This window comes from Pediculus humanus, genomic scaffold, assembly GCF_000006295.1.
Source record: "Pediculus humanus corporis 1103172107447 genomic scaffold, whole genome shotgun sequence".
NCBI classification, from domain to species: domain Eukaryota; kingdom Metazoa; phylum Arthropoda; class Insecta; order Psocodea; family Pediculidae; genus Pediculus; species Pediculus humanus.
In genome coordinates, this window is record NW_002987068.1 from 414703 (window position 1) to 427600 (window position 12898).

Genomic DNA, 12898 nt, shown 5'->3' on the forward strand with positions numbered 1-12898 from the left:
AAGTACTATTCTCTCTCTCTCTCTTTCTCTCTCCTGTAATTTTTACTGGATTTTTTCGCGTTTCACGTAGAGCGATACATTATAATTATTATTATTTATTTTTATTTTTTTTGGCTGTGCCGATTTTAAAACGATTTCGTTACCGTTTTTTATTTTTTTTATTTTTATTTTTGTTTTTACAAGACTATTATTATTATTATTATCATTATTATTATTGTTATTTTCAAATGTTTGTTTTTTTTTTATTTCAATTGTATGTTCCTATATTTATTAAATAAATTTATTTATTTATTATTACGGATGTCTAATCGTTTTATATTTTTTTATAAGGGAACGGAAGAGGCGGTAAGGTGATGGCGCGGGAGGGTGAAGGGGAAGGGGAAAAAATTATTAAAATAAAAATTCGATTGCAAATAATTATTATTATTATTATTTAAAAAAAAAAAAAAATTTATTTTAACTTACACAAAAAAAAAAATCAATGAAAAAAAAATTAAAAAAATTTATAATAATAATCATTATCATTATCATTCTCATCTTCGTTACAAAAATCAATATCATTATTATCATCATCATTATTCATTTTTTTTTTTACATATATATATATTTTAAAAAACATAAGTGAATCTGCAATGTTTTTTTTTTTTTTTTTTTAATATTAAATTGAAAGTTAAATTGAAATTTAAATTGTAATTTAAAAAAGAAAAAGAAAAAGTAATAAATGTATTATTTACAATAATAATAATAATAATAATAATAATTTTATAGAAAAAAATTCAAAATAAAAAAAAAAAAACTCGAAAATCCCACGTGTATACGATGTTGTAAAACACTCATACACGTGTTTTTTTAATAAATTTTCACGTGAACGGAAAAACGGGTGGAAAAAAAATACTAATAATTTTTCGTGGAAATTCAAATTTTCAATGGCGGGAAATTTTTTTTTTTTTTCTTTTTGAATTTTTTTTTATATTTACATAAACGCACGCGCACGTGCACACGCACACAAGACAAACACGCGATAAAAAAAAAAAAAATTTTTTTTGCATTGCAGACTCTCATCATTCTTATTCTCCTATTATTATTATCATAATTTTTTTTTTTTTTAAATTGTTGTTGATGATAATAATAATAATAGTAATGATAATAATAAAAATATTTACACGATAGAACTAATTACATTATTTTGAATTGATTTTTTTTTAAATAAAACATCTTTCTTTTTATAAACAATAGCTGATATAGTTATTAAACAAATGGCAACACCTAAAACAGTAAAAACAAACTGTTGGCTACCTAAAGTCGTTATCCTGGCGTCTTCGTGGTGGTAATCTTTGCCATCAGTCAAGGTTGACACGTCCGATGGAAAATCGATATTACGTTTTCTTCGTCCGTATGTATTCGGTCTTTGACCAGTGTACTTTCTACGACCGGACGATTTCGGTGTGTCATAAAGCCCTAAAAGTAAATAAGAGTTACATATGTTAACGTCTTTATTAATTTTTGTTTAAAATAATAAAATAAAATTACTTACAGGAGTGAAAACTGTGATATCTAGAATCACCGGAGTGCGTTTCGGATACATCTTTATCATAATTTATATTATTACCATTATTTTTAGAAACATCTCCTGAACAGTTCGGATCGGTTGAACCTGGTAAACAATTTGGTTTCACTCCAACAGAGGACACAACAGATGACTCTCCAATGCATCCTGATTTTGAATTACACCCCCCACCTGAATTAGAGTTCTTTGATGGTAAAGGTGGTAAATATTCCGGACCCTGAAAAACTGGAGGATTAGGACAATCAGGGTCTACAGAACCGGGAAAACATTTATTTGGACATCTTGGATCTGTTGAACCTGGAAAACATTGCGGTGCAGGTGGTTGAGTAGGTCTCGGTTGTTTCGGACATCTTGGATCTGTTGATCCTGGGAAACACTGTGGTGCAGGTGGTTGAGTTGGTCTCGGTTGTGAAGGGCATCTTGGATCAGTGGAACCTGGGAAACATTGCGGTGCAGGCGGTTGAGTAGGTCTCGGTTGTTTCGGACATCTAGGATCAGTTGATCCTGGGAAACATTGCGGTGCAGGTGGTTGAGTTGGTCTTGGTTGTGAAGGACATCTAGGATCTGTTGATCCTGGGAAACACTGTGGTGCAGGTGGTTGAGTTGGTCTCGGTTGTTTCGGACATCTAGGATCTGTTGATCCTGGGAAACATTGCGGTGCAGGTGGTTGAGTTGGTCTTGGTTGTGAAGGACATCTAGGATCTGTTGATCCTGGGAAACATTGCGGTGCAGGCGGTTGAGTAGGTCTCGGTTGTTTCGGACATCTTGGATCAGTTGATCCTGGGAAACATTGCGGTGCTGGAGGTCGAGTAGGAGTGACAGGTTTAACAGTAACTATTGGAAATGGACGAGTAGTTGTTTGTGGACAACGTGGATCAGTTGATCCTGGATAACATTGTGGTTTTGTAGTTGCTGGAGGTAAATATTCTGGTCCTTTCGTACTGCCTATTTTAGGGCATCTTGGATCTGTAGATCCTGGGAAACACTGTGGTGCAGGTGGTTGAGTAGGTCTCGGTTGTTTCGGACATCTTGGATCAGTGGAACCTGGGAAACATTGCGGTGCAGGCGGTTGAGTAGGTCTCGGTTGTTTCGGACATCTAGCATCTGTTGATCCTGGGAAACATTGCGGTGCAGGCGGTTGAGTAGGTCTTGGTTGTTTCGGACATCTAGGATCAGTTGATCCTGGGAAACATTGCGGTGCTGGAGGTCGAGTAGGAGTGACAGGTTTAACAGTAACTATTGGAAATGGACGAGTAGTTGTTTGTGGACAACGTGGATCAGTTGATCCTGGATAACATTGTGGTTTTGTAGTTGCTGGAGGTAAATATTCTGGTCCTTTCGTACTGCCTATTTTAGGGCATCTTGGATCAGTGGAACCTGGGAAACACTGTGGTGCAGGTGGTTGAGTTGGTCTCGGTTGTAAAGGGCATCTTGGATCAGTGGAACCTGGGAAACATTGCGGTGCAGGCGGTTGAGTAGGTCTCGGTTGTTTCGGACATCTAGGATCTGTTGATCCTGGGAAACATTGCGGTGCAGGCGGTTGAGTAGGTCTCGGTTGTTTCGGACATCTAGGATCAGTTGATCCTGGGAAACATTGCGGTGCAGGTGGTTGAGTTGGTCTTGGTTGTGAAGGACATCTAGGATCTGTTGATCCTGGGAAACACTGTGGTGCAGGTGGTTGAGTTGGTCTCGGTTGTTTCGGACATCTAGGATCTGTTGATCCTGGGAAACATTGCGGTGCAGGTGGTTGAGTTGGTCTCGGTTGTGAAGGGCATCTTGGATCAGTTGATCCTGGGAAACACTGTGGTGCAGGTGGTTGAGTTGGTCTAGGTTGTGAAGGACATCGTGGATCAGTAGATCCTTGAAAACATTGCGGTGCTGGAGGTCGAGTAGGAGTTACAGGTTTAACAGTAACTATTGGAAATGGACGAGTCGTTGTTTGTGGACAACGTGGATCAGTTGATCCTGGATAACATTGTGGTTTTGTAGTTGCCGGAGGTAAATATTCTGGTCCTTTCGTACTGCCTATTTTAGGACATCTTGGATCTGTTGATCCTGGGAAACACTGTGGTGCAGGTGGTTGAGTAGGTCTCGGTTGTTTCGGACATCTTGGATCAGTGGAACCTGGGAAACATTGCGGTGCAGGCGGTTGAGTAGGTCTCGGTTGTTTCGGACATCTAGCATCTGTTGATCCTGGGAAACATTGCGGTGCAGGCGGTTGAGTAGGTCTTGGTTGTTTCGGACATCTAGGATCAGTTGATCCTGGGAAACATTGCGGTGCTGGAGGTCGAGTAGGAGTGACAGGTTTAACAGTAACTATTGGAAATGGACGAGTAGTTGTTTGTGGACAACGTGGATCAGTTGATCCTGGATAACATTGTGGTTTAGTAGTTGCTGGAGGTAAATATTCTGGTCCTTTCGTACTGCCGATTTTTGGACATCTTGGATCTGTAGATCCTGTGAAACATTGCGGTGCAGGTGGTTGAGTTGGTCTCGGTTGTTTCGGACATCGTGGATCAGTGGAACCAGGGAAACACTGCGGTGCAGGTGGTTGAGTTGGTCTCGGTTGTGAAGGGCATCTTGGATCTGTTGATCCTGGGAAACACTGTGGTGCAGGTGGTTGAGTTGGTCTCGGTTGTTTGGGACATCTTGGATCTGTTGATCCTGGGTAACACTGTGGTGCAGGTGGTTGAGTTGGTCTCGGTTGTGAAGGGCATCTTGGATCAGTGGAACCAGGGAAACATTGCGGTGCTGGAGGTCGAGTAGGAGTTACAGGTTTAACAGTAACTATTGGAAATGGACGAGTCGTTGTTTGTGGACAACGTGGATCAGTTGATCCTGGATAACATTGTGGTTTTGTAGTTGCCGGAGGTAAATATTCTGGTCCTTTCGTACTACCGATTTTTGGACATCTTGGATCTGTAGATCCTGGGAAACATTGCGGTGCTGGTGGTTGAGTTGGTCTCGGTTGTTTCGGACATCTTGGATCAGTTGATCCTGGATAACATTGCGGTGCAGGTGGTTGAGTTGGTCTTGGTTGTTTCGGACATCGTGGATCAGTTGATCCTGGGAAACATTGCGGTGCAGGTGGTTGAGTTGGTCTCGGTTGTGAAGGGCATCTTGGATCAGTGGAACCTGGGAAACACTGCGGTGCAGGTGGTTGAGTTGGTCTCGGTTGTTTCGGACATCTTGGATCTGTTGATCCTGGGAAACATTGCGGTGCAGGTGGTTGAGTTGGTCTTGGTTGTGAAGGGCATCTTGGATCAGTTGATCCTGGGAAACATTGCGGTGCAGGTGGTTGAGTTGGTCTCGGTTGTTAAGGACATCTAGGATCTGTTGAACCTGGAAAACATTGCGGTGCCGGAGGTCGAGTAGGAGTGACAGGTTTAACAGTAACTATTGGAAATGGACGAGTAGTTGTTTGTGGACAACGTGGATCAGTTGATCCTGGATAACATTGTGGTTTTGTAGTTGCTGGAGGTAAATATTCTGGTCCTTTCGTACTGCCTATTTTAGGGCATCTTGGATCAGTGGAACCTGGGAAACACTGTGGTGCAGGTGGTTGAGTTGGTCTCGGTTGTTTCGGACATCTTGGATCTGTTGAACCTGGGAAACATTGCGGTGCAGGCGGTTGAGTTGGTTTTGGTTGTGAAGGGCATCTGGGATCAGTGGAACCTGGGAAACATTGCGGTGCAGGCGGTTGAGTAGGTCTCGGTTGTTTCGGACATCTAGGATCTGTTGATCCTGGGAAACACTGCGGTGCAGGTGGTTGAGTTGGTCTCGGTTGTGAAGGGCATCTTGGATCAGTTGATCCTGGGAAACATTGCGGTGCTGGAGGTCGAGTAGGAGTTACGGGTTTAACAGTAACTATTGGAAATGGACGAGTCGTTGTTTGTGGACAACGTGGATCAGTTGATCCCGGATAACATTGTGGTTTTGTAGTTGCCGGAGGTAAATATTCTGGTCCTTTCGTACTACCGATTTTTGGACATCTTGGATCTGCAGATCCTGGGAAACATTGCGGTGCAGGTGGTTGAGTTGGTCTTGGTTGTTTCGGACATCTTGGATCAGTGGAACCTGGGAAACATTGCGGTGCTGGTGGTTGAGTTGGTCTTGGTTGTTTTGGACATCGTGGATCAGTTGATCCTGGATAACATTGCGGTGCAGGTGGTTGAGTTGGTTTTGGTTGTGAAGGACATCGTGGATCAGTTGATCCTGGAAAACATTGCGGTGCTGGAGGTCGAGTAGGAGTTACAGGTTTAACAGTAACTATTGGAAATGGACGAGTCGTTGTTTGTGGACAACGTGGATCAGTTGATCCTGGATAACATTGTGGTTTTGTAGTTGCCGGAGGTAAATATTCTGGTCCTTTCGTACTGCCTATTTTAGGACATCTTGGATCTGTTGATCCTGGGAAACATTGCGGTGCTGGTGGTTGAGTTGGTCTCGGTTGTTTCGGACATCGTGGATCAGTGGAACCAGGGAAACACTGCGGTGCAGGTGGTTGAGTTGGTCTCGGTTGTTTCGGACATCGTGGATCAGTGGAACCAGGGAAACACTGCGGTGCAGGTGGTTGAGTTGGTCTCGGTTGTGAAGGGCATCTTGGATCAGTTGATCCTGGGAAACATTGCGGTGCAGGTGGTTGAGTTGGTCTTGGTTGTTTCGGACATCGTGGATCAGTTGATCCTGGGAAACATTGCGGTGCAGGTGGTTGAGTTGGTTTTGGTTGTGAAGGACATCTTGGATCTGTTGATCCTGGAAAACATTGCGGTGCTGGAGGTCGAGTAGGAGTTACAGGTTTAACAGTAACTATTGGAAATGGACGAGTCGTTGTTTGTGGACAACGTGGATCAGTTGATCCTGGATAACATTGTGGTTTTGTAGTTGCCGGAGGTAAATATTCTGGTCCTTTCGTACTGCCTATTTTAGGACATCTTGGATCTGTGGATCCTGGGAAACATTGCGGTGCTGGTGGTTGAGTTGGTCTTGGTTGTTTCGGACATCTTGGATCTGTTGATCCTGGGAAACACTGTGGTGCAGGTGGTTGAGTTGGTCTCGGTTGTGAAGGGCATCTTGGATCAGTTGATCCTGGGAAACATTGCGGTGCAGGTGGTTGAGTTGGTCTCGGTTGTTTCGGACATCTTGGATCTGTTGATCCTGGGAAACACTGTGGTGCAGGCGGTTGAGTTGGTTTTGGTTGTGAAGGGCATCTTGGATCAGTGGAACCTGGGAAACATTGCGGTGCAGGCGGTTGAGTAGGTCTCGGTTGTTTCGGACATCTTGGATCTGTTGATCCTGGGAAACACTGTGGTGCAGGCGGTTGAGTTGGTCTCGGTTGTGAAGGGCATCTTGGATCTGTGGATCCTGGGAAACACTGTGGTGCAGGTGGTTGAGTTGGTCTCGGTTGTGAAGGGCATCTTGGATCAGTGGAACCTGGGAAACACTGCGGTGCAGGTGGTTGAGTTGGTCTCGGTTGTGAAGGGCATCTTGGATCAGTTGATCCTGGGAAACATTGCGGTGCAGGTGGTTGAGTTGGTCTTGGTTGTTTCGGACATCTTGGATCAGTGGAACCAGGGAAACATTGCGGTGCTGGAGGTCGAGTAGGAGTTACAGGTTTAACAGTAACTATTGGAAATGGACGAGTCGTTGTTTGTGGACAACGTGGATCAGTTGATCCTGGATAACATTGTGGTTTTGTAGTTGCCGGAGGTAAATATTCTGGTCCTTTCGTACTACCGATTTTTGGACATCTTGGATCTGTAGATCCTGGGAAACATTGCGGTGCTGGTGGTTGAGTTGGTCTTGGTTGTTTCGGACATCGTGGATCAGTTGATCCTGGGAAACATTGCGGTGCAGGTGGTTGAGTTGGTCTTGGTTGTTTCGGACATCTTGGATCAGTGGAACCTGGGAAACATTGCGGTGCAGGTGGTTGAGTTGGTCTCGGTTGTTTGGGACATCTTGGATCTGTTGATCCTGAATAACATTGCGGTGCAGGTGGTTGAGTTGGTTTTGGTTGTGAAGGGCATCTTGGATCAGTTGATCCTGGGAAACATTGCGGTGCAGGCGGTTGAGTAGGTCTCGGTTGTTTCGGACATCTAGGATCAGTTGATCCTGGGAAACATTGCGGTGCTGGAGGTCGAGTAGGAGTGACAGGTTTAACAGTAACTATTGGAAATGGACGAGTAGTTGTTTGTGGACAACGTGGATCAGTTGATCCTGGATAACATTGTGGTTTTGTAGTTGCTGGAGGTAAATATTCTGGTCCTTTCGTACTGCCTATTTTAGGGCATCTTGGATCAGTTGATCCTGGGAAACACTGTGGTGCAGGTGGTTGAGTTGGTCTCGGTTGTAAAGGGCATCTTGGATCAGTGGAACCTGGGAAACATTGCGGTGCAGGCGGTTGAGTAGGTCTCGGTTGTTTCGGACATCTAGGATCTGTTGATCCTGGGAAACATTGCGGTGCAGGCGGTTGAGTTGGTTTTGGTTGTGAAGGGCATCTGGGATCAGTGGAACCTGGGAAACATTGCGGTGCAGGCGGTTGAGTAGGTCTCGGTTGTTTCGGACATCTAGGATCTGTTGATCCTGGGAAACATTGCGGTGCAGGTGGTTGAGTTGGTTTTGGTTGTGAAGGGCATCTTGGATCAGTGGAACCTGGGAAACATTGCGGTGCAGGCGGTTGAGTTGGTCTCGGTTGTTTCGGACATCTAGGATCTGTTGAACCTGGAAAACATTGCGGTGCTGGAGGTCGAGTAGGAGTGACAGGTTTAACAGTAACTATTGGAAATGGACGAGTAGTTGTTTGTGGACAACGTGGATCAGTTGATCCTGGATAACATTGTGGTTTTGTAGTTGCTGGAGGTAAATATTCTGGTCCTTTCGTACTACCGATTTTTGGACATCTTGGATCTGTAGATCCTGTGAAACATTGCGGTGCAGGTGGTTGAGTTGGTCTCGGTTGTTTCGGACATCGTGGATCAGTGGAACCAGGGAAACACTGCGGTGCAGGTGGTTGAGTTGGTCTCGGTTGTGAAGGGCATCTTGGATCTGTTGATCCTGGGAAACACTGTGGTGCAGGTGGTTGAGTTGGTCTCGGTTGTTTGGGACATCTTGGATCTGTTGATCCTGGGAAACATTGCGGTGCAGGTGGTTGAGTTGGTCTCGGTTGTGAAGGGCATCTTGGATCAGTGGAACCTGGGAAACATTGCGGTGCAGGTGGTTGAGTTGGTCTTGGTTGTTTCGGACATCGTGTATCAGTTGATCCTGGGAAACATTGCGGTGCAGGTGGTTGAGTTGGTCTCGGTTGTGAAGGGCATCTTGGATCAGTTGATCCTGGGAAACATTGCGGTGCAGGTGGTTGAGTTGGTCTTGGTTGTTTCGGACATCTTGGATCAGTGGAACCAGGGAAACACTGCGGTGCAGGTGGTTGAGTTGGTCTCGGTTGTGAAGGGCATCTTGGATCTGTTGATCCTGGGAAACATTGCGGTGCAGGTGGTTGAGTTGGTCTCGGTTGTGAAGGACATCTTGGATCTGTTGATCCTTGAAAACATTGCGGTGGTGGAGGTCGAGTAGGAGTTACAGGTTTAACAGTAACTATTGGAAATGGACGAGTCGTTGTTTGTGGACAACGTGGATCAGTTGATCCTGGATAACATTGTGGTTTTGTAGTTGCCGGAGGTAAATATTCTGGTCCTTTCGTACTACCGATTTTTGGACATCTTGGATCTGTAGATCCTGGGAAACATTGCGGTGCAGGTGGTTGAGTTGGTCTTGGTTGTTTCGGACATCGTGGATCAGTTGATCCTGGGAAACATTGCGGTGCAGGTGGTTGAGTTGGTCTCGGTTGTGAAGGGCATCTTGGATCAGTGGAACCTGGGAAACACTGCGGTGCAGGTGGTTGAGTTGGTCTCGGTTGTTTGGGACATCTTGGATCTGTTGATCCTGAATAACATTGCGGTGCAGGTGGCTGAGTTGGTCTCGGTTGTGAAGGGCATCTTGGATCAGTTGATCCTGGGAAACATTGCGGTGCAGGTGGTTGAGTTGGTTTTGGTTGTGAAGGACATCGTGGATCAGTTGATCCTGGAAAACATTGCGGTGCTGGAGGTCGAGTAGGAGTTACAGGTTTAACAGTAACTATTGGAAATGGACGAGTCGTTGTTTGTGGACAACGTGGATCAGTTGATCCTGCATAACATTGTGGTTTTGTAGTTGCCGGAGGTAAATATTCTGGTCCTTTCGTACTACCGATTTTGGACATCTTGGATCAGTTGATCCTGGGAAACATTGTGGTGCAGGTGGTTGAGTTGGTCTCGGTTGTTTGGGACATCTTGGATCTGTTGATCCTGGGTAACACTGTGGTGCAGGTGGTTGAGTTGGTCTCGGTTGTGAAGGGCATCTTGGATCAGTGGAACCTGGGAAACATTGCGGTGCAGGCGGTTGAGTTGGTCTCGGTTGTGAAGGACATCTAGGATCTGTTGAACCTGGAAAACATTGCGGTGCAGGCGGTTGAGTAGGTCTCGGTTGTTTCGGACATCTTGGATCAGTGGAACCTGGGAAACATTGGGGTGCAGGCGGTTGAGTAGGTCTCGGTTGTTTCGGACATCTTGGATCAGTGGAACCTGGGAAACATTGGGGTGCTGGTGGTTGAGTTGGTCGTGGTTGTTTCTGACATTTTGGATCTGTTGATCCTGGGAAGCACGTCTTATCTGTTATTTGTGTGCTGCATTCATTTTGGCATTGTCCGGTACATATCTATGAATACATACTACAAATTAATGTTTACAAAATTTTTTTTTTTTGTACTTTTTTTTTGGTAACTTACTTCTACATTACATGTTAAATATATTTGATCTTTGTCAGGAAACCTAAAAGCTTTAATTTCATTGTATGTGATTGATGTTGCTCCTGAGTTTCCTGTTTCTCTCGATTCTTTCCAGCTTCCAATTAATTTAGGCTTACTGAAAATTTTTTGTTATTTTTAAGTTTCATATATTTGTTATTATTATTATTTTTTTCAGAGTATTTAACTTACGTCGGGCATCCATTTCCGTCTGTTAGTTGAAGTTTTGTGGTTCTTGGTGAATCATAGGCTTCATCATCATAAGCCCAACAGTCTCTCACTTTTACATTGTATTGATTTTTGTCGTCTTTAATGTATATTAATATTGTTAAAGGTTCTCCAATTTTAATTATTTCTTTGATAGGAGAAGTCTAAAGTGTGGTAAAATTACATTCTTAAATTTTTTAAAAAATTAATCTGCTTAATATTTTTAAGTATTGATTTATTGTGGGTATAAAATTTAATATTTACGTTCGGATAAACTCCTCTTTGAATATCCATCCAACAATCAATATTTGCCCTACCCGTTTTTACAGGTACAGACACTACTTCCAGCATATCAACAGTAAACGGTTTGAAGGCAATTGATTTTTCATTAAATGTTCCTGAAGGACATGATATTTTTCTTGCTACGTCCCAAACTTCCTGTCAAAATTATAAATGTATATAAACTTGGTTAAATTTCCATAATAAATTATACTAACTTATGTAGCGTACCGTACCTGAATGACATCATCACTTTGTATAATGATTACATTATCAGTAAATCCACAATTACCTCTGCTGCATTTAGACGGCCCGGAACCACATCCTTTTAGAGGAATCACAAAATCGAATCTATTTCGACCACTTCCTGAAGTGACATACCTTAAATAATTTAATTATTTTTTCCTTATCAATTTTCATATAAATAACATTCATTAAAATTATAAAAAATAATGTTTGTAATTAATATTATTATTATAAAATAGTTTTTATTTTTTGTTTTAAGACCTCTTGATCAAAACATTTTTTTAAATGCATTTATTTTAAACTCTTGTTTGTATTTTGTTTGTTTGTTTTTTTGGTTATTTTAATAAGAATTTAATAAGTTTGCTAATAATATTGACACTTATGTTTTTATTTTTAGGTTTAACATTCATCGACAATCATTAAGATTTACAGGGTAAATGTTTGTTGGATGGAGTAGAAAACAAAAACTTTGGATTAAGATTGAAAAAGGTTTGTGTTCTTTTGTTACAATAAACAATTCATAACATACTAATCAGTAATTAACAGTTGATTGAATGAATGTTTTTATTCTAATGGGTAAAAAAATAAATAATGAATGATTGAATGATAAACTTACGTGCATTTCGGATCGTTAAAATAACCTTTACTATAAACAACTCCATTAAAAGGTTCGTTAAATTCTAATTCAACTTTAATACCAGTATCACCACATTCAGCCATAATATCTTTAATATGAACGTGTGCCATTTCTTCAGAATGTATTTGCCTTGAATTTCTTCTTGCGATATTTGTAAAACCATTTTCATCTTGTTTAAATTCTTTTTCAGTATTAAAAGCTCTCGGTAAAAATGGTTGCGATATAGAAGTGACTGTGACTTTTTTAGAAAATTTTTTACGCACGGGTTTTTCTAATTCTTGCTCTTCGTTCACATCGAAAAACTTAATCAAACCACGATTTGATTCTTGGCGGGAAAATAATTCATATTCTTCGTCTTCTCCACCACTTTGTGCGATCGTTATTTTTTGCGGCGTTGCTATGAAATCGTGTAACGTTTTATCGTCGGCAAATAATTTTTTCCTATTCTTTTTATTATTATTATTATTATTATTGTTAATTAAATCGAAATCGAATGATCCGTCATTTTTTTTCTTTTCGAAAAAATACGGTTTCAATGATTTTTTATCGACGGGTAAATTTTGAGATTCGGTCGAATCATCTGAATGATGATGATAATTTATATTTATTTTTCTACCGCTAAATTCTTGCAATGCGTTTATTTTCTCTATGTCATCTTGACTTGTTAACAATTGGCCGCAAACCAACTGAAAAATAATATATATATATATATTAACATTATTAATAACTATAATTATCTTCTGCTACTATTATTATTATTATAACACGATACGATTGTTCAAATTTGAAATTTTTTTGTTTTTATTTCTTTATAACTTATTATTATTATTATTAATATTGTTTATTTAATTTATTCTTATGAAATTATTAAGAGAAAAATTTCAATTTGAATTTTTTTTTTGAAATTTAAATTCATTGTTTTCTTTTTTTTTTTATATTTTAAACTTTACATAAAGAACATGATGAGAAATAAAAAATGGCCCAATGTGTTACTATTATTATTATTATTATTATTATTATTATTATTATTATTATTATTATTATTTTATTAATCACCACGTGTTTGTTACACATGCATACATAAATATTTTTTTTTTTTTTTTACAAAATTGTGAAATTTTTTTTT

General features: G+C 41.0%; 1 protein-coding gene across 1 annotated transcript; it reads right to left on the bottom strand.

Annotated features, from left to right (window-relative positions):
* Nucleotides 1-1159: 1159 nt before the first annotated feature.
* Nucleotides 1160-11882, bottom strand: Phum_PHUM097080 (uncharacterized protein; the record flags this gene model as incomplete). The annotated part of the gene is made up of 9 exons (XM_002423883.1): nt 1160-1458; nt 1535-4840; nt 4910-9804; nt 9918-10315; nt 10386-10521; nt 10596-10774; nt 10875-11048; nt 11126-11270; nt 11752-11882. The coding sequence occupies 9 exons, from the start codon at nt 11880-11882 to the stop codon at nt 1160-1162; spliced, it is 9663 nt and encodes a 3220-aa protein (XP_002423928.1).
* Nucleotides 11883-12898: the final 1016 nt, after the last annotated feature.